This window comes from Cynoglossus semilaevis, chromosome 15, assembly GCF_000523025.1.
Source record: "Cynoglossus semilaevis isolate Cse_v1.0 chromosome 15, Cse_v1.0, whole genome shotgun sequence".
Taxonomy (NCBI): Eukaryota; Metazoa; Chordata; class Actinopteri; order Pleuronectiformes; family Cynoglossidae; genus Cynoglossus; species Cynoglossus semilaevis.
In genome coordinates this window covers 2,012,603-2,034,830 of record NC_024321.1, presented here as the reverse complement: position 1 = coordinate 2,034,830, position 22,228 = coordinate 2,012,603, and the positions used below count along the sequence as shown (strand labels likewise).

Sequence of the window (22,228 nt, the reverse complement as noted above, 5' to 3'; positions counted from 1 at the left end):
GAAAAAAAATAGTTGTTGGACTTTATGTTTTGCAGAGTCTTATCTTCTTAATCATCTTGTAATTTCTCTTTAAGCAATTTTCAATTACGCCTTCCCGCTGCAGCGCGGTCACATCTCATTTCATGGAGAAACACACCAGAGGGACGTTGTTAATGATGACTAATAGAGTTGAGCAGTGTGTTCGTGGTCCGTTTCCCTGCTTCCGTACCTTCCATATAGAACACAGAAGTTCACGGGAGAGAGTTTTCACCCTCAGCAGCTCCTCTCTCTCTCTCTCTCGCTCTTTCTCCCCCTCTGCCTCTCTGTCCGTGTCTCTGTCGGGGGCTGGAGCGTCGTTCCTGCAGCTCACTGAAGTGTTTTTAATGCTCCTCCATTGGCCTTGTTGGCCTCACATACTACCTCCACCGCTGAGGGAAACAAAGGTTTATTTTCACACATGATTAGCTCTAATCATCCTCCTCCATCTCCTACAGGCTCTCGCGTTTGAAAAATTAGCGCTCGTGCACTTGTCAGCGTACAAATCCTTTTGGCTGAATGAATAATAAAGAGAATGGGGTTTTTTTTTTGCCTAAGAGCAGCAGGCTTTCCTCGCTCGCACATGTTATTTATTATTAATAACCTCGGTTTGAAAAAGGAACCGGAGCTTCATGGATGAAGAATTAACCCGGCGGTAGGAATGCAGATGTTTGTATGTTGAACGCAAAACAACACTGACACAGAAGAAACTTCCAGTGCGCTCCGTTTGGTAGCTTTTGGCCAACTGGATCTGGCGGGAAAGCTGCTGCTGTGGGATGAATTATGTAAAGAACGTGAGGAAAACAAACGGAATCTAAATTTAGCTAAGTCGGATTAGGTCCATTTCAGAATGTTCAAATAGTAGTTTGGCAAAATGTATACGCCTCCGACTGAGGACTTGGTGGAATCAAACCAAGAACTCTCTGTACGATAGGACAGGAATCCCATCCCTGCACCTTGGCCTCCTTACCTAACTGAGATAAATGAAAATGTCTGAGAGTGTGAGATAATGGGTCAGAGGTGACAAAGAGAAAACATCATAACATCATAGGATACTCAAAATATAGTCAATAACTTTAAAAATGGTTTTCATTTAGCAAACAATTAGCATGTAGAAGCTAACATGTGTCTGGCATGTAATCAAACAGGTAAATGTTATTAAATTTTGTTTACATTTGTAAAAATCTTAACCTGAAAAAGGAAAAATGAAAAGGTATTCCACAAAAGGCTAAACGTACGTAGCTAGATGTACAGCTAAAGTTTTAGCCCAGCAGTAGCTTAGTAACTCACCCAAAAATGTCAAATTCAGACAGAATTACTGTTATGTTCAATCTTCAGATTTTCAAATTCCCAAGTCCTGGGAAAGGTCCCTTAGACCAAGACTGAGATCGGAGTTAAAAATTAACTCCAAATATATTCTCAAAATCTCCCCTGGTAACTTAAAAAAACATTCAGTTGCCTTTTTAGCCTTTTTAGCATGCTTTTGCAAAGTACGAGTCAATTCTTTTTAATGTGTCTTATATTTTATGTTTTGTTCTTTATCCCACAGTTTCAGGTCAGCTCGTTTTTTATTGCTAATTTTGGTAACTATTACTATAAATAAACTGTTTACATCCGACTATATCGTTTGCTAACATTCATCTGTATAGATAGCTATTAGCCGTTAGTTAAATGCCAGCTAATGGCTAACATTTGTGTATTCATGCACTAATATTTCACCTCATTCATCATTCATGTCTTCAAATAAGACCAGTTATTTGTGGAAACCTTTGGTTAACTTTGGGCCCTTTACCAGCTAACGTTAGCATGTGATATATTTAGCCCATCTAAATTTTCTATTTCAACTTCCATCGAGCATCCGTCCCATTTCCCTGAACCCCTGTTCATTTCTGACAACAAGTGGAAGTGCCGTATGAGAATGGATGAAGGGCCGGTGAGTCTGTATTTAACAGGAAGTGATTCAACAGCTCCTCCTGTTGAGCTCAGCTGCAGCTGCAGCAGCTCCACTGCTTCATGCTGATTAGCATGAACAGCAGGAGCTCCGTGGTCTCACTGGGAGAAACATGTTCACTGGGAATCCCTGAGGAACAAAAGCGGCGTGGGCCTCGTTAATGTATGAATTCATAAGAAAGCAGCTCGGAAAAAAAAAAAAAAAAAAACACCCACCATTCCAGGAAGCCGCGGCTGCACAATAGAGATGCTCTTACGGTTGCCTGGAGACACTGGGGATGGAATCACCCAGAACACTACTATTGGTCAATAAAACTACCACACTGATAACTTGGCTTTTAAGGAATTTATTACCTTATAAATCAAATTTTAGGGTTAACTCGAACGATCCAGTCCACGTGTTCCAGCTACATCCTCACCCTCTGCTCTACAGCGATGACTTTTTTTATTTAATCACGTACAACTCTATAATTTTTATATCAAGGGTCTCCACAGAGGTGGTCCGGTCACAGTGATTTGACAGGTACTTCTTTACGCCAGCCCTTCTTAATGAAACCCAACCTGCAATTTAAGGGGCCTTTGTGGATTTGAACTTGGAGCCTTCTGCTGACAGGCGGGGGTCACTGCCGCCGCTCTAGCCCGCAATTAAGTGTCTTGACTGTTTCGTATATGTAGTTCAAAATTAGAGATTCAATTCCTAAAGTTCTAGTTGGGTCTCTTTTCAGGGTCACAGCGTTGCTGGAGTCAGTCCCAGAAGGCACTGGGCCAGAGCAGGGGTCACCAACTGGTAGCCTCTGTGGACTAACTGAGGTGACCTTGTTCTAAAAATAAAACTAGTCACCAAGAGGGTCAGATGTACTGTTACTGTGCTTCTTCTTCTTTATTCGGAAAGTCTGTATCAAACAAGTAGCTCTTCGTATTACTAAGTACCCTTGAAGTAGCTCGCAGTTTCAAAAAGGTTTGTTGACCCCTGGGCTGGAGCGTGTTACAGACTGGATGGTTTTCTCTAAGGAGACAGGCTTAAAGTTTTTTAAAAAAAAAAATAATAATAATAATAATGTCATTCTCCCAACCCAAAAAACACACAATGAAGAGAAGAAACCCAGCTTTGTTTCATGAGTTCAGCTATCAGTGCAAGGACATCAAAACATATTCATATTTAATGAAATATAAATTGACAAAACATCACTTTTTTCACTTTCAAAATTCCTCAAGCGGGCCGGATTGAACCCCCAAGCAGGCCGGTTTTGGCCCGCGGGCCATATGTTTGACACCCCTGATCTGATATGTAAAGTTGTTTGCGTAAAATACTCCAGTAATGTCCATCTTTCCAGGCCTTTTTAAGTGTATATCTGTTAAGGTAGGGCTGTTTAAATTGGTAGAGATTGAGTGACTGAGACATAAAAATAATAACATGCTATGACGTTTTATTAAATTGAAGGTCTTCACAGTGAAGTTTTAACTAAGTACTGAATACTAAATACCCCTTTTCTCACTCACTTAAAATCAAATGCGATCCTACCGGAGACGCATCGCTCGAGCGGCCGGAGCGTCTTCCAGATCCTACAAGTTTCCACTGGGCAGATAATTGCTGTAGGTGGAAAGCAATCTATCCGTGCTAAAAGGTCAGTTGATTCATAACGTTAGCGGAGAGCCGCTGTTGCTCATTAGGGGGAGAGTTTCACTTCTACGCCTGACCTGTGGTGGCATTTTACATCAAACACCTTCAGAGTCTAACAGGCCAGAAATAGCACAGCTGGACCGGATCTTCAGCGTAGACCGCTGAACCATCAAGTAGTGATTTTTAAAGAGATGGTGCGGGTCCCAGTCTGAGACACATTTCTTCTTTGATTTATTTATTTATTCATTCATTTATTTTTCAATTCAATTTCAAAAATGTTCTTTTCGTAACTTCAGTGTTTGGAACTGACCACCGGGGGCAGACGCAGACCACCAGCTCCTCTGGTCCCTGCACTGTAAACTGTAACTTGTCATTTCAACCTAAAATGTTAACTGATGAGGGCTGCCCTACAATTTTGAGTAATATAGATATTTTTTTATTATGTTGATGCAAAATAACTTATCAAGATAAGAAAAATTACAATTGATGATGTAAAAATAAATAAATAAACACATGTTTTCTGTATTGGCTTTTGAAATGAATCTGGAATTGTTAAAAAAAAGTCTCTCATTACATTATCAGATAGTGATTTTTGTAGTATTTTTTTTTATCATTTAATACATTCAAAAGTCTGTCAATCAGACTGATTTATGAACGTACTGAGTGACAGCAAAAATGCTTTAAAAATCACTGGCTGTCAGCTTTTAGCCGCTGACAAAAGATAAATTCAAACACCAACTGCATGTTAGTCAGAAAATTAGATGAAAGGTTGGATGAAGGTTGTTGAAGTTCACATCTTTTATCGCCGGGCGTCTAGTGATGACAGTTACTGAAATGTCCTTGACAGAAATCTGGTCTCCCTGGAGCTGGTGTTTGGTGTTGTACGCGTCGACTTGGTAACACGTGGCCAGCTCTTCGTCGTTTGCCTTATGAACTCTTGCAGTAGCGCTGCTCTCGTTCTCTTGCTTTCAGGGTTTTAGCTGCCACGCTGTTTCACTCGCGGGGGAAACACAAAGACAAACGCTTCTGGGATTGTCATCGTTCGGTGTTTTGCCAGTATTCCCTCACTAAACGGCGCTTAATTCCTCTTCTTTCCTCTGTGTTTTCTGCATTTGGATCCGCTCCTCCTAAACCTCCCGGTGGGAATCCATAACACAATCAACTCTAACTACAACCTATTCATTTAAAAATATGAAGTGTTGGGTTGGAAATTCCATTTTTTGATCATTACAGTGGATGAGTGGCATTCTCCAATGGCAGACAACAAGTGATGTAGCTGGAAGAGAGCCTCTCTTGGGCTAGGCTAAATCACAGTCCAGGTCTGATTCGTTCACATTTTTGCTCCTCTGAATTACCAATGCGTCCCATCCTGCTCACACGTGAATCATCTTATAAGGTTGAGGGTTATCTTTTATTTATAGGTTATACATATATGCCTTAAAGTATGGCAGCCCTGTCACCGGAGTCACCTGGAATGAACCGTGAAACTATCAGATGTCGGCGTCATTAAAACTGCATCAGTCTCTCCCTAATGTCATTTGATTCCTTGCTTCCATGTCTTGATCAAAATCCCAGTGAATGATTGCGGGTAAAAATCCACCGTGACAGTTCTCTTCAGCGCATGGCTGAGGCCTTGTTAAAGCCGATGGGTTGTCAACCAGCGAGCTCTGTCTCCAAAAAGTTAAACATATTCTCAGGGATTTATTTTAGCTTCTCTGAAGACAGGAGAACCAGCAGGAAGTGGGGGGGCGGGGGGGGGGGGATTGTACTGTAGTCAGTGTATCAGGCTGTGAGCTGATGTCAAACTAAGGAGGACGCGAAAGAGCGAGACTTGTTTTCAGTCTGAGGATTCTGTGTTCGCAAGTGCCGGTGTTGTCGTCAAGCGCTAGTCCACGATTTCAGGGAAAGCGCGGAACACTCCTTTACTTTGAACCAGCTTTTGATCTACACCAGGGGTGTCAAACTCATTTTGGTTCAGGGGCAACATTTGATGCCAAGTGGGCCGGACCAGTACAATCATAACATCATTACCTATAAATAACAAGGCCATGTTTTTCCCTGTTGTTTTCCTGCAAATAAGTATGTGTATATTTTAGAAAATATTCCTATTTAATGAAATATCATTTGACAAAAACACATCACAATAATTTCAAAATTCATCAGGTGGACCGGATTGAACCCCTTAACGGGCCGGTTTTTCATCAAGTGGGCCGGATTTGGCCCGCAGGCCTTATGTTTGACACTACAGTGTTACTGAAAAGGTAACTTAGTAATAATTTAGCCGTTGTTTTATTGCCACTTCACCTCAGTGCAGCAATGACACCAATTCGTTTTGATGTAATTTGGAATCAACAACAACAACAACAAAAAACTGCCTGGTTGTCAATGCCAACTAATTAGAATTAGAATTAGAATTAGAACAGAGCAGCCAAAGCTCAATGAATATTAATGTTACTGTAGTTTTGAAAACCATCCAGGAACAAACAAACAAGCTCGACATTCATGTGCCAGGAATTATCAAGGGGGAGATTAGTAATTTGCAAGAATAGTGAGCTGTGATCAGAAAGGCCCTAGAAGGGATATGTTGGGTTTCTAAGCAGAGCTGCAAGAAAGTGTGAGTAGAAAAGAAACGTAAATAGCAGAAATGTTGCCCATTAAACTAAGAAATGGTGGCTGATTTAGATAAATGAAAATAGAATTTTTTATCAAAAAATAACTAAGAGCGCACCTTCCCTTTAAAAAAAAAGGGTTTAGCCTCGCTAAATGTTTTTTAAGAAACATGAGAAATTATTATTACGTATTCTGACAATATTAAACAAAACAAAAATCAAAAATAAAATACTATGAATAAACCAAAAGTTTGGTTCCCAGAGGAACCATTTATACTTAATGGTGCCTCCTGTGGCAGCTTGTGTGAGTTGCAAATTAAAATTTCCCCATTGTGGGACTAATAGGGGCCTCTATTATTATTATTATTATTATTATTATTATTATTATTATTATTATTATTATTATTATTATTATTATTATTATTATTATTATTATTATTATTATTATTATTATTATTATTATTATTATTATTATTATTGTTGTTAATATTATTATTATTATTATTATAACATAAATTATGGTGCACTCAAAAACAATGGACCTGCAAAAGACATGAGTTTTTTTTAAGTGGTTTATTTAGGATTTTTATTTTCTGTCTTGCAAAAACCTGAATGTTTTTATGACTGAAAGATGAATGATTGACACTCCAACAGTCTATTTTTTTATTTTTTGGTCCACATACGCTTTCTCACACACTGTATCCCAGCAGTTATCATTCAATCCTGGGGGGGAGGCTGATATCGAAGCACATGCTCACATCATTGATTGTAGGGTCTCAGTGGATTTCCTGAGGTCAGTAAAGTGTCCATGTTTTGCTGCACAATTTCATGTGTCGATTTCTCCCCCCTGTCGGTCAGTGAAGCAGAGTAGAAAAGGCTGGCAGCGTGACTGAATTTGTAACAAATACCACACGCATACACCGAGAGACTGAAGAATGTTACTCTGTGATACTGAAGCTGTGCTCGTTTAACATTTACTCCTAAAAATGTGAAATGTAAAACAAAGTGACAAACGTTTTGCACACACACAACCTGTAAATATACAATACTTATATCAATATTCAAAACCAACAGTATCTTTATTAAGAAAAGCAATAGTCACAAAAAATACCTAAAGGTGTAACTCTGCAGGTTTGTGTTTATGACATTTGACTGCACACACACACACACACGCACGCACCGCTGCCTATCATGTCCATCACATCAAAGGACGCAGCCAATCAGATTTACGCCCCGCCCCTCGCTCCTAATCAGTGGGTGTGTACTTCCTGATTACTTCGTCCCGTTACTGTGGTGATTAAGCAGCATCGGCGTTCGCGGTTGGCGTGGGCTCTGTGACTTCACCGTGACGCGGAAAGCGTCGCCCCCTGTGTGCGGTGACGTCGGCGGCTGAAGAGTTTTCACTGGAAGCACGCACTGGAGACACGTGAGAAGCAGCGACACATTAAGGAGTGTTTACTGTCGACTGACAGAAGACAGGAGGATGGAAAAGGACGCTGGAGTGAAGATTTAACAACAAACGCTGAGAGAAGATAGAAGAAATGATATCCAGTGTCTTCGTCGCCGTCATCTTCTTCTTCGGCAGCAGCAGCGTTTCCTGTTTGTAAGCGTAAACAGCTGAGTTCTGCTGCTGAAGCTGAGGTCACCTTTGAACAGCTTCAATTTAAGGGTAAGGCTTTTTTTTTTCTCATTGACACCCTGGCTGGAGGCTATAGTGGTGTCTTTGTTGTCTTCGCTTGTGTCATTACTTTGTTGTTGGGTGTTAAACTGATTAATTCAGCAAAAGTAAACAAGCATTAAACCGCTAATTCGCTCTTTGTATAGTCATTGAATGTTCAATGATTCAGGGAAACTGAAACTCAAATATAATTCCATGTATTGTTGGGCCAACTTTGTCTTCCTTATTGTTTTTTTATTTACTTATTTACTCTTTGCATAATAACCTTCTTTACATTCGTCTTACCTACTTTGGATGAATTTAAGTGGTATTGTAGTTAATTTGTCAATTATTTTTGATAACTAAACTTTTTGTTGTATCAGTTTTAACATTTACTTATGTAGTTAAATTTTGTATTAATGCACCACAATGCGTTACATCATTTTCACAATGTTTTAATTTGGTCATTTCTGAGCGAGATAGGAGTAGGTTGTTGTTTTTCTTCTAACTTCTAGTTTTGTTTAAAGTCACTTTACTGGCTTTTTAGACAATCAGCCGTTATTAATGATTTCCACGTTAGTTATCTTTGGCTATTCTTTTGAAACTAACATTTAGTTACAAATATTTGTGTCTTGCAGTTTTGTGTTGCATGTATCTCTTCATTTGCCTGTTTAACATTTAAAGAAAATGAGCAAATATTTAAACACTGAGACTTGAATATTTATTTTACTTTCAAATTATGGTGATTAAAGAATAAAGAAAATTCCTAAAGCTAACAAAAATTAGCAAATTTTCGTTCATAGTGTTCTTAAAAGCTTTATTTTTACGCATTCAAGTGTAAAAAAAAAAAAACCCCACACATAGTTACTATTGTTTAACTTTATGACTAAGTCTTCAGTGCAGGTTACCATTCAGAAAAACCAGATGCCTCAGCATGGACGGACTGATACGGCTCTCCTCTCTGTGATCATTTGCTCTTGTGACGGTTTCAAACGTTGTTCAAATTTAGCCAGATGCTGCTTTTCCTTTTGTTTTTGTTTTGTCCTTTCATTTCCTTTGACTTTTTCCAGCGGCCCTTCCTGGAACAGTTTGGGCACCCCTGTCCTAGTCTGTCCTCGCTTATGATTGGCCGCGAGGTGTGCCCATCAATATAAGTACTACCTTTACCTAAGATAAGATAAGATAAGACTTTATTCATCCCACACGGGGGAATTCAGCAGCAGGATAGACAGTGTTTACAGGGTGACAAATATAAAAAAATTAAAGTGACCTGCAGAGAAAAAATAGTGACTAAGTTAGTAGCGTTGTAGCATGGAACAAAATAAAAATACAAACTGTGTTAGTAGCGGTGTACATGGAACAAAATAAAAATACAAACTGTATGCAGTGCAGCTATGTACAGGCTTGTTATATGTAAACAATATTGGTTGAGGGATTGTAATATGTTATGCATTTAACTAACCAGCTTCTCCAGACAATTTATGTCTCTTGAGGTTAAACCACTCCCCCCCAACAGATGATGGCGTAGAATAGTGCGGACGCCACCACAGAGTCATAAAAGGTACCTGCCTGAATTCTTAGTAGAGCTGAGCACGAGTGATAAGATTTGTCTCTCCATGTTGGAAGAGCTTTGGGCTTAGGTATCAGATCTGGGCTACAGTTGTTTTTTTCTGATATTTGATCCTGTAATTGTGACCAATATCCGAGCCGATTCCGACCCTGATTATCGGCTCGAGCCATCCCTGTTCTTTATGCCTATTATTTGGTGTGTTTTTACTAGCGCGGAAGGATCAGAGAACAGCTGGTTTAAAAAAAAAAAAAAAAACTAAAACCAAAAACCGTTTGTTTCTATGTGACAACAATACAAAAGATAACTGGTACTGTTAACTCAACTGTCAACTCGAGTTTCAAATCCAGCATCTGTGATGGTCTGGAGGAGCATAATTAGTAGACGTCCTTTAGTTCACAAAAAGTGTCGTTAACAGAACCAAGGATACGGCCGAGTATTTACTGGTCCGTCTACAGGACGTCCATAACTTCAGCTTGGACATGTGGAAGCAGCTGAAAGTAAATTCTTTCCTCTTTCACATTGGGAACACAGACTGAGGTGATACAGGCATCTGGCCTGGATGCCCTGTGGAAGTCTCTTCTGGGAGGTGTTCCAGACACATTCATCTGAGTGGACACCCCTAGGCAGACCCAGGACATGCTGTAGTGATTTCCTCTCCCAGCTGGCCTGGAATATGCAGCAATGCTCTCAGAAGAGTTGCTGCAGAAAGAGGTGGGGGGGCTAGACTTCAAGATGAGACAAAAAAAAAAAATAAACATGTAGTTTTAAAACTTCATATTTTTATATTTCATATTTTATTTATAATTTTTACTCTCTCCAGTTTGTAGTAGTACTTCCTGCAGGGGTAAAGTTCCTCTGTTTGGAAATTTCTTATAATATAAATACATAGTTCTCTGTACTTACTGTCAAAATAACAGTCAAGATTGGTTTAGGTCGCATATTTGTTTGTATTTATGTAGCATTTGTTGTTTCAGCTGTGTTTGGCGAGTAGTAAATATGGTCTATATGAAAGTCTACGTTAATTCCAACCTATTTTAATTCATTATTTAATTGACACAAAACGACAGTGTGTTTAAATGACAGACAGGATAGGAGCAATGTGACAAAGTGTTTCCCATTTCTGTCCAACTGGAGCTTTGTGTTTCGGAGGTTAATGCGTAAGGCTAACGAGAGCCGGATGGCTCCGCTGACCTTCCCTCGTGTTTCGGCTTATGCCTAACAGTCGGTGCGTATGAGTAAAGCGAATGCTGGATAATCATGACCAACCGATTTTCTTCAGCACATACAGACGTTTACGTGTGCTTTGCAGAGCCAAAACCTCTGCAGATCACCTCACCGTTGAGTGATGACGGGTGATGAAAGAGTTCTTCGCTTCTCGGTATGCAGAACCGGAGAACTAAAAAGTTGTCGACTGAATGCGAGTGGCTGCCTCCTCAAAGACAGCTCTGTGATGTTCGCAGCCGTCTGACAAACTTCACATGACAGGCACACAGGGGTCTGCGGGAAAAGATCACACATGCACACAACATACAAAGCATCCTTTCATGGTCGTCTCCATTTCAGACATTGGTTCCAAATCACACTTTAATAACAACGGTGAAGACGGAGTGTTGATCCTGACTCAAGTCCTGGTCATTTTTTGGCACATTAAAATGGAGAGATTGAAGAGTCTGGTGCTCGGGGCACCTGGTAGCCCCCCGTGGACTACCCAAGGTGCACATGGTCAACAAGAGGGTCAACAATTGTACTGTCACTGTGCTTTCGGGATCAGCTAAACAAATGATTGCAGTGATGATGGTAAAAAGAGTGTGTGCTATTGTATTTAACTTGCAGTGATATGCAAATGACTGCAGTGACGATGGTAAAAAGAGTGTGTGCTATTGTATGTCCCAGAACAGGTGTGGGCAAACGTTTTGATTCGCGGGCCACAATTGGTCCTAAAATTGAACAGGGGGGCCGGGTCAGGAGCAGAGAGATGGAGCGTTCCTGTGAATGAGGAAAAATGACATGTAAAAGACATGCATAAAGGATAATTAGCTAAAATGCATTTATCATTTTCTACGCCATCTATTGGGGAAACAAGGGTATTGCAGGGAAAAGCCGGAAGTATTATGATATTATAAATCATATAATTTGGAAAAGTTTGGCGGGCCGGATTAAAAAGCTGAACGGCCCACATCCGGCCCCCGGGCCTTAGTTTGTCCATGCCTGTCCTAGAACAAATATTATTACATTGTTGAGGAAGTCTGTATCAAACAAGTAGCTCTTCGTATAGAGTCACAAAGTGCAGAGAGAACCATTCAGTCAGACTCTGTGCCATACTCTTCTGTAAGTCCGTCATATCTTCATGACCTCAGTCACCAGTTTCTGTTTTCAGACACACTTCACTGAGTCAGACTGACCCCAGTCGTGGAGTTTTGCCATAGAAGGCTCTTTGACAATGTTTGAGTGGAAGTGGCAGCGCGGGTGTCACCTCGGCCGCCGCTCCTCTTTAAATAGAAAGGCTCTTCAGTTTTTGTAACGGACCACAGATAGACCTGTGACCTGTGAGAAAGGGCATTCTTAAATCTGTCTTGAGACCCAGAGTGTGATTCAGCAGCAGCACTCCGGCTTCTCTCACACTCCCCTGGCATAGAGACAGTCAGTAGAAGCCAAATACGGTGTACTTTTATTCCCCCCAACTAAAATAGAAACAGTGACGTCCACATTCAACAGTTATTCTCGGGTCAAGTTCAATACAAAATAGAGTATCTGGAAATAATCGAAACAGTAAAAGAGTTGAATACTTTTAAATCATTGAGGAATCTGCCCCAGAGACATTAAAGCTTAAAATGTTTTTTTCATAGAAAAAAAAAAAATACAATCCAATGGGTGCTCGCGGGTGACTCCTGGTCAGAGAGGAGTCCGCCTCAAGTGGAGCAGTTTAAATATCTTAGCATCATGTGCATCTGTGAGGGGAAACAGGGAACACAAACAGATTACTGTTCGTAATCCGTTTTTAGTTTTTCTAGTTGAGCCCTCTACTGTTCAAACATTTGGTCAAAAACTAGTTGCGACTGTTTTAAGTAACACTAAGGGCTGTTGACAGTTTTTTTTTATCCCTTAGAGATAAAACACATCTCCGTACTTTATTGTAATCCAGGCTCGTGTCTCGTGTCTGTTTTGTACTATTTGGATTATATTACGGAGTTTTTTTCTCTCTCTCTCTCTCTTTCTGTAGAAAATCAAGCATGTATCCTGATGCTCTGGAAGCAGCAGGACGGGTAGAGGGTCTCCCTCTGTCCTCGCCACAGCTGCTGCCAGAGCTGGAAGAGGAGGAGGAGGAGGTGGAGACATCAGTGGACAGAGGTCCAAAGAGACAAGGGCGATACAGACAGAGTCTGCAGCTCCTGAAGCCCTTCAGAATCACACACAAGTACATTTCTTATTTCTTACATCTTTTTTTATATGCGTGAAGCCTGACATATTTTGACAGACACCGTATAGAACAAACAGGGTCAGTTTGTCTGGATTTGTTCGATTTAAATGTAACGTGATAAATCCCTGAGTTGTTGGTTCCTGTCTTCTTTGTTGCCTGTTTGATGAACAGGCCTCATCTCAGGAATCATAATAAGTCATAATAAGTGATGAGAGTTATCCTTCACCAACAGCTGTGTTAGTGTCTGTTCCAGTTTGTTTGTTTGTTTGTTTTCATCTTTTTTCTGTAGGCTTTTCCAATGACTCTGCTGCAGTTTTATCGACACTTGCAGCTGCTGCACCTCTTTTTTATTTCTTTGTCTGTTTGCCAGTGTTTTTAATCCAGATCATTATATTTCTGGCTGAAGTTTATCTCCTTATCATTGAAGTTTATCATTTTTGCACAGCTTTTTTTTTATGCAGAATTCTTGCCTAGAATTTGTTTTTGATGGTAGCTAACACAGGTTTGCCTTGTCAATAACATAACATTTATGTCTAAATAAGTTACTATTAGCAGTTTCTCGTTAACTTTCAACTAAATTTGTAACAAATTTGGAACGATTTCTTGAAAAAAAAAAAAAGTTGCCACTAGTTCTGAACTCTAAATAACGATAATAATTTTGCTAACATTATCCTGTGTTGACATATATCTCCCAGGTCTGATCATTTGCTGACCGCTGTGAACTCCCTCTGAATGCTTTTGCCGCCTTTTCAGATTCCCATGAAGGTGATGTGAATGACTGTTCAAACACTGAAACCGAGATTCACTTTAGCCTCACCCTGCAGAAGGCCCTGCTTTCCTCTGAGCTGTCGATGCTCATCGACCTTCTCCCTCACATCGCACCCCTGTGTTTGCCTGAGTTTCTCAGCATCTGACCCTTTTTCACATCTTCTTCTCCCCGTGCGCTCCAGACACCAGCACCCAGTCGATAACGCTGGACTCTTCTCATTCATGACTCTGCACTGGCTGTCGCCGCTGGCACGAAAGGCCTACAAGGCGTCCAGTCTGTCTTTGGATGATGTATGGGGACTGTCCTGTCACGAAGCGTCTGAAATCAACTGTCAAAGGTGAGGTCACCGTTGCACTGCATCCCGATTCGTACCTGTCACAAAAAATATATATTCGTTTTAAATCTGTCGCGTTATGCGAAATTAATTTTCCCCTTCCGTTGACGTTCGGCTACACCCAGCTGAGCGTCAGCTCAGGTCGTGACCGGCATTTGAGAAAGACTGTTCTTTTCTCCCGCCGCAGTTGTTCCATTTGCACGTTGACCCTGAGTTTGTTTTTCCTTTTGAGCAAATATTGAGAAACTCCACCTTCCTCTGCTCTTTATGTGAACATGATCTGCTGATGAACCTATCCTCTTTCACACGTGCACATATACACACGCAAGCAAAATAGACAGCAGCAGGGGGGAGAAAAAAAAAAAAAAAACTTCGCCCAAGTCCAAGGCTGTGTCTTCAGCAGTGTGAGAACGAGAAGCCACACAGTGATGTTAGCTTAGAAACCATTTTTAAAAAGTGTCCTGATAGGTAGTGTTTTGTACAGTACACTTTGTATTCAGTCTCGGCAGGGACTTCCCACAGATGAACATCCAGTCTCTTTCTCCTCTGCCGTGGGAACATTGTGTCAGGATGGATGGAGCTAAGAATAACAGAGATTAGAGATTATGCTGCCTGAATGGGGCACTTATGTCATTAACTCTTCCACCTGCACTGCTCTGCTCGGTGTCTCACTGTCACTTGGCTGTCATTGACAGAGCACATTTGGAGCCCAGCACTGGAGACAACTAATGTGCCTTAAGTTTAGGACAGGTTTTTCTTAAGTCACGGTGACTTTCGGAATCATAAAGTCAAATCTAATTCTATAGAGAAAAGCTACTGTAATTTCCGGACTAGTGTGAGTGCACCTGAATATAAGCCGCACCCACTAAATTTAGTTCAATGTGTAGCACAATGGCCTACAAGATGGGTACTTTATAATGTGTACTCCGGTTGCCAAGCAACGACATTTTGCCAGACTCACTTTTTTTTTTGTGTTTCTGTGCAATGACAATAAAGAAAGTCTAAGTCTATTTAAAAAGAAAAAAATAATTGTACATTATAGCCCTCACTTCTCTATAAGCCGCAGGTGTCCACGTCGTAACATGGGATATTTACACAGAAAGATTTTTTATTATTATTTCCGAACAGTGCCACGTTAGCTCTTTCTTGCTTCGGAAATGCTTTTTTTTCCGAACGGTGCCACGTTAGCTCTTTCTTGCTTCGGAGCCGCGACCATAGTTAAAAGCACAGGGAGGCTCTGCTCCAGGGCTGAAGCTAACATTAGCTCCAGGGCTAACTCGCCTTCACTTTGTGCTTGTCCACAAACACACACACTCCAATATGAAGGTTATTTAAGGCAACAATATAAAAGTATTGTTTTTGAAATTGGTGGTTTAGGTGTAACCTCATCTCAAACACAAACACAAACACACACACACTCGTGATGAAAAACACACTTCCTGTTTTTGTTTTGTTTTTTTCCTATGTACACAGATGTCCTGAATTTATGTTGGCAAAAACAAACATGTCTGTTATCGGTTCTGTTTGAGCAGCTGTGTCCACTGCTGCCATATGTAAGAATTATGGTTGCAAAAGAAACACTCATTATAAAAAAAAAAAAACACACAAAATGGTCAAATCTGGTAAAAACGGTGCTCTTGTCATCTTTTCACATTCTGTCAAGTCATGCTGTCGTGACTCGGCAGATGATAGGAGGAAGTGGACACTCGGGGGGGACGTTAACTGGTGACACAGTGTGTGAGCTGCACAGAGGCGGTTGTGGTGAAGAGATTCGTCTTGCATCTGCTGCTGCTTACGTTCTGGGTGAAGAAACAGAAACCCACGAGACTGAGATACACACTTTTCAGAGTGTTGGGTATGCAGAGCTAGCTGGGACGTTATGTTCTGTTTACATAGCAGGTGCCGGTTATACAACTCCTCACAACCTGCTGTGGTGGTGGTGATAAGAGGGGGTGTTGGCGGAGAGGTGGGGAGGGGAGGGGATGAGAAAAGCAGCCTGGGAGAGTTGACACTTATGGTGGTGCTTGTCAGGTGCGGTGCAATGTGAAGGACACACATGTTGGAAACACCGACTCTTAAGCAGGGCTAGAGTTAAGCCAAATGAAGCGGAGTAACTGGACTGCTGTTTTTGTCCGAGTACAGACTTGCCTTGTTAGTGTTTGGCTGGTTCTTGTTGGTTAGTTTGCTATTAGCAAATATAGCTATATATATTTTCTTAGTGCTTAAATACATTTTTGGTAAATCTATCAGGCTTTGAACTGTAACTTGACGTAACAATTAAAGTTAATATTTATGATTAAAAATTCCATGAACATGCATAAGTTTGCTAGCTAAGCGAGGGATATTTAAATTTAAGTGGGTGCAATCTAAGGGGAGCACTGAGCAGAATGGCCCGTTGCCACTTTGAGTGGGCTAATCACTCCACCCAACACAAGAGCTCTGCTCGGATTCCGCTTTCACAATGTTGCTAACTGTCCCTAACTCCCCGTTGAGATGAGATCCAGCCTCGTCAGATATCGTCTTCACAACGAGAAGCGTCTCATTCCCACCGATTCGAGATGAGCCCGGTCCCCAAATTTGCTAATAATTGTAATTTCTTCGATTCAGCGTAATTGGAGTTAAACTAGTGATTAAGGCTGCGTGAAAGTCTGCTGCTCTTAATGTTCTGTCTGTCTGTGATACGTTTTTAATAAAGTCATTAAGGCGTAAATGACTTTCCGCAGCTGCTCCGCTGCTGCTTTATGGACTCATTAGCTTTGATGCATACGTCCGACCGGATATTCAGCTCTCTTCAAGGGGCTTTATGCAGCACATAAAAGTGCATTAGCACATCTCGAAAAAATGTTTAAAGGAACATTTTCTGAAATGTAATCGTGCATTTTATGATTTTATGATTGTACATTTTAGGTCACCTTTACTTTTATGTGAGCGCTCACCTTTGTTTAAAGGCAGAGATTGGCCCGTAAGACTCCCTTCATCCCCTGCTGAGTTTTTGGGGAGTCTTTTTGTTGACGTTGCTATTGTTCTCTGATTGAAGTCTTTCTGTTATTTTATTCAAATTGTATTTCATTATTTATTATTTGATCACTCTCGTTTGCTTTAATTCTGTCGTTTTTAATAAACTTCATTTAGAAAGAAACGACCCGCGGGCTCATCCAGGCTCCACAGAATGAGCCGCACTGCCTCAGTTTGCATAACTTGCAAATGAACAGCTGTTTGTGCAGTTTGTCTGCATATAACAGCCTCTTACAAATAATAAAAAATGTTGTGGCGTAGGATCTTCAAAGTTTTTTGTTTTTTTTTTTACATTTTTTTCCAGGCTTGAATTTTTATGGCACAATGAGTTGAAGCGCCGCGGTCGAGAGGGAGCATCTCTGTCCAGGGTCTTCTGGAGGTTCTGCCAAACTCGGATGCTGGTGGCCATCTTTTCCCTCCTCATCACGATGGTGGCGGGCTTCGTGGGGCCTGTGAGTACTGTTGGGATCCCAAATGATAGTTTAGACCTTTTTGAAACTCAGAGCTACTTCGGGGGGGGGGTCAATAAATTACCTGAATGTTAACTCAAAGAAAGTATTGCAGAAAATAACAGAAACGACTGAAACATACACGGAACCGTTGATGCACACGTGTGTTGTAAGCAGCTTATTTAGCAGTCGCTGCACATGCAAGCACACCCTGTACCAAGCCCAGAGAGCGTGCACTGGATTAAACTCTTGTATATCGTGAGGACCTTGTCAAACGACATTCTTTTGTGCTTTAGTCCGTGTGTTGCTGACTCGGCGTTACGGAACAATGAACGTTTGCATTTTGTCATTTGTCAGGTGTCTCGTCTTTTAATCACAGCCTGTCCAATTTCCTCATTCCCTGTTTATCTCTGTCACTGGCATTTCCTCTGTCTGTGTTCTTGCTTTTCTTTTCTTTTCTTTTCTTTTTTTTTAATGTTCTTCTGTCATATTTAATTACAGTTAGTTTTGCTTGGGATTGTTTATTGCGGAGCTGCAACTTTTTATAAGGAATTCAGGAGTCAAACAAGTCATTTACATTTTTAAAGATACGGTTATTTGTCGTACGGTACTAAACACTATTTCACAACTCTTGAAATGTGTTGAACTTAAAACAAGTCAACTTTAGTGTATAATAACCTGATAATAGCAGTGGTGCTTGTTTGGTAAAAACCTTAGATATTATATAAAAAAAGAGAAATATTGAACTGTTTTCAGAGGTGTAAGTCTCAAAAAAATTAACAAAATTAATTAGTTCAAAATCAAAATGAAAAATTCAGCGTACCTCGATGATACAGACTGTACGTCCTGTAATTCCACCGTCCGTCCACTAGTTGTTCCTTTAATACACAGTCCATACACGTGCATGTTATTTGCATAAAAACTGCAGTACGGAGCTTTTGCTTAAGTGAAGTACTTTGAGCTTAAAATATTATCTTGACGCCCAGCGTCTTCGACGTCTTCGACGTCTTACGTCTGGCTTTCGTCAAACCGGCCCCACAGAGAGCAGTGCAGTAAGTAATTCTGCTGCTGACGACCTGGATTGTGAGCGGCTGTAGACCGATTAATATTGGTGAGGACAACGGTGAACATTAATGTCCACCAACTCTTTGAAGCTAAATTTAATTTTTACGTATTTTTCTTGACATTTTTCAATATTAATGCCACACTTGGTAATTAGGGATGGCTCGATACAGCTACTTCCTGTCCGATACTAATACTTGGCGTGTCTGCGGATACAGATATCAATCCAATACCTTGTTTTCTCCTCCATCATGCCTTTGCTGAGGACATAGTGTCTCTGTTTAGAGCGTGATGTGTCAAGTTACGTCTGAGATATAGGATCGGACAGGCTATAGTGTTTTTTTTTTTTTCCATTTTTTCCATTTGTTCCATCCTAAAATTTGGAACAATATCGGACCCGTACCGATCCTGAGCGTCGCATCAGGCCATTCCTAGTTGTAATACTACAAAAATATATACGTGAATGTACTTATAGTATGTTTTTTTAAAAAAAAAAACTTTGTCGCATCATTTAAAAATATAACAAATGTAAAGGGTTTAATGGAGTATTGTGATATAGTGAAAAATGTTTAATGTGTAAGAGGCAGAAAAGTTCAACCAAATGTAAAAAAAGAGCCGTTGGATCATTTTAGTATTGGTGATTTATTTTTATTTAATTCTGCTTCTTTTTCTATTCAGATTCTTCTAACCTTCTCTTCTGTCCCTCTCTTCCGTCCTCTGACCTTTATTCCCAGGCTCTGCTGGTGCGAGCGTTGCTGGAGTACTCCCAGAAAGCAGATTCTTTGCTGTCCTACGGTCTGGCCTTAGTGGCCGGAATCTTCCTCATGGAGCTGATTCGCTCCTGGTCGTTGGCTTTCATGTGGGCCATTAACTATCGTACGGCGGCTCGTCTCAGAGGAGCAGCTCTGACTTTTGCCTTCAATAAAATCCTCCGTCTGCGCAGCGTGAAAGACGTCGGACCTGGAGAGGTAGGTGGGGGGGGGGAAATGTAAATGAAAAATGGGCTGAGAAAATCCTGCTCCACTGCGCAAAACACACAGGAAGGAGATGGAGATTAATGTGTGATTCCACCTACAGAGGGAGAAAAGAGAAAGGTCTCACATTTGTTATTATAGAGAATTAGAGACATTGTTCCTGCCCAACAAGCGAATAAGGGAGTAAAATGACTGCATTTATAAAATCACACAGCGTTTCCTTCACTGCGTATCGTCTGTAACATCGACCTCCGTCTCCCCTCTCTCTCTCAGTTGATCAACATCTGCTCCAGTGATGGTCAGCGTCTGTACGAAGCTGCATCAGCGGGATGTCTCCTGGTCGGGGGGCCCATAGTTGGCATTCTGGGTTTGACCTACACCACCTACTTCCTAGGCCCCACCGCTGTGGTGGGCTCCGCCATTTTCATTGTCTTCTATCCCGCTATGGTAAGACTTTTGGCCTTGATTTCATAAAAAAAGGAAAAATAAAGATTTTTTTTTGTTTTGAGTCTGGACTTTGGAGAAGGTTGTGGAAGGAAGAAAGTTTAGTGGTGTGAATCTACTTTTAGCTAACGCACTTTATTGTTGACTCAATAGTCTCAAAAGTTATTACAGATAAGATTAGGTCTGAGCATCATTTTCAAATACTGACTGATTAATTTATGGAGTTTTTGAACAAGAGCAGCACATTTGAAAAGCGTCGCAACAGCCCGGTTATCAATCTCCTGTCAAATTACTGGCTGTTGTTTTCTTTTTAATTCACTCTCAGTCTGAGGTGAATCCTGACGACCACTGACTGCGTTTCTGATGTGAAAGGCATTCATCAGCTGCTCTCTCTCTCTCTCTTCCCTGCACCAGTCTGCAGCTCCGTCTAATGTGATTGTGTCTGCTTTCATTTCCTTCTTCGACACTTATTTCCCCCTCGTCATCATTTCCTGTGTGCCCTCTGTGTCGGCACAGATGCTGGCGTCCAGGATGACCGCGTATTTCCGCAGAAAGTGCGTGACAGTGACTGACCGGCGCGTGAGACTGATGAACGAGATCCTGAGCTGCATAAAGTTCATCAAGATGTACTGTTGGGAGGAAGCCTTCACGCGGAACATTCAAAGTGAGTGACTGACTTGGTGCTGTTACTCGGCCGCTTAACAACATGATCGCGTGACCCTCGGTGATGGCGGTTAAAAACAAGAAATATACCCTTTAAAATTTACATTAAATATATAAGTTAATATTCAATTATCCTAATTGGTTATTGTCAAATCGAATCATTTAAGAATAAATCATTTTTATTGCTCCTCCAAATAAAAAACAATATGGACCTTTATACATAATTCACTTGTTACTACATATGTATTTTTTTTATACGTACTTTTGTTATTTTGTCTTCATTTTAAAAATGTTGCTAATGTGGCAAGTTTCTGGTTTAAATATATTTGGGTAACCTTAAGCAAAAAGGAATAGAAGTGACAAAAAACATTTTTAACCTTATATTTGTGTTAAGTTCACATGAAATAGATTTGAAGATAAGTCAGAAACTGATCTCAGTTTTAATTCTATATTTATAATTCCATATATATGTATGTATAAATATATTTATATATATATGTATATATATTTATATATGTATGTATATATATATTTATATATGTGTATATATATTTATATATGTATATTTTTTTTATTTGTAACTTTTCAATATATAGAAACAGGGTAGGAAACACACATAGATCAAACAAAATTAAAATAAAGAATTGCAATGAACAAGTGTATATTAGCAAAATTGCTCCTTACAATTAACATACATTATAGGTGTACAAAATAATAAAACGAAAAAAAAAATACATACTTTGTTATACAAACCGCACCAGTCAGCTATAAATCGGGTTGAGAGAACATTAATTGTTATTATAACATTATAGTCTCTAATTAAGGGAGGGAGGAGGAAAATGAGCCCCGTCTGCATCATTTAAACAGGATTTAAAGGGGAAAATGGTCCTGATGGAGAAACCCTGCACAGTCACTGCCCCCTTTCATCATTATTTCGGGCATTGGAGAAGAAGTCATTTAAGAAACTGTACATTGCCTCAGACATTGCGCAAATTAACCTTGAAGTGAAGAGATTAAATTTAGCCTTGATTATAAGCGACGTCGCCGGGAAAAAAAAACTCTAATTAGCAGCTTAATGAGAACGGATTTAAGGTCAGTGTTATCATAGCAGTTCAATGAAAGGACAAGTCTCATTTCCCAGGATGAACTTCCTGGGTAGTCAATAATTTACTTTGGTGACAAGTCATCAAGGGAGAAGAACCTTTTTTGCAGCAGCAGTGATGCAGTTTTATATACAAAAAAACAATTCTGGAAACGTTTACTTACTTCTACAGATGCGATAAATACAGGGATGTCTAGTCGATATTAGCAAAGTTGTGTAATATCTGTAAAAATCGTTATGGTCCGATTTCCTCTGATAATGAAAACCCGATGCCAAATGAGCTGTGCTCTAAAAATAGTTTTAGGGAAAAACGGCTGTATGTGAAAGTGAAAACCACTAGATGGCAGCATTGCAGCCCATTTTATTAATTTATTTTAATAATCAGGGGGTCGTATGCAGCATGCTGCTGCCAGCCACTCATACAGTGGTTTGTACAGTAAAATAAATAAATATTACCAGGCGCTAAATAGTATTTCGATTCAAAGAGGTGAAAAAACTTTCTGTCCCCTAGGGGGGGCATGGCAGAAAATAACTGAGAAACACTGCTTTAACCTATCACCTTAGTAAGCAGGAGGC

At 40.3% G+C, this 22,228-nt stretch overlaps 1 protein-coding gene across 4 annotated transcripts in view; it reads left to right on the top strand.

Annotated features, from left to right (window-relative positions):
- Positions 1-7,449: 7,449 nt before the first annotated feature.
- wu:fb13g09 (multidrug resistance-associated protein 5) overlaps positions 7,450-22,228 on the top strand; it is a 34,946-nt gene continuing 20,167 nt past the window's right edge. For 2 of the 4 annotated variants that reach the window (XM_025063084.1, XM_025063087.1), the window contains exons 1-5: positions 15,614-15,798; positions 17,263-17,410; positions 19,204-19,437; positions 19,717-19,890; positions 20,404-20,551. In XM_025063084.1, the coding sequence (XP_024918852.1) occupies positions 15,629-15,798; positions 17,263-17,410; positions 19,204-19,437; positions 19,717-19,890; positions 20,404-20,551 (874 nt within the window). In that variant the 5' untranslated portion in view covers positions 15,614-15,628. Of the gene's footprint in view, positions 7,865-12,642; positions 12,838-13,593; positions 13,947-15,613; positions 15,799-17,262; positions 17,411-19,203; positions 19,438-19,716; positions 19,891-20,403; positions 20,552-22,228 lie in introns of those variants that run through there. The other 2 variants (XM_025063085.1, XM_025063086.1) reach the window with 2 other exon arrangements.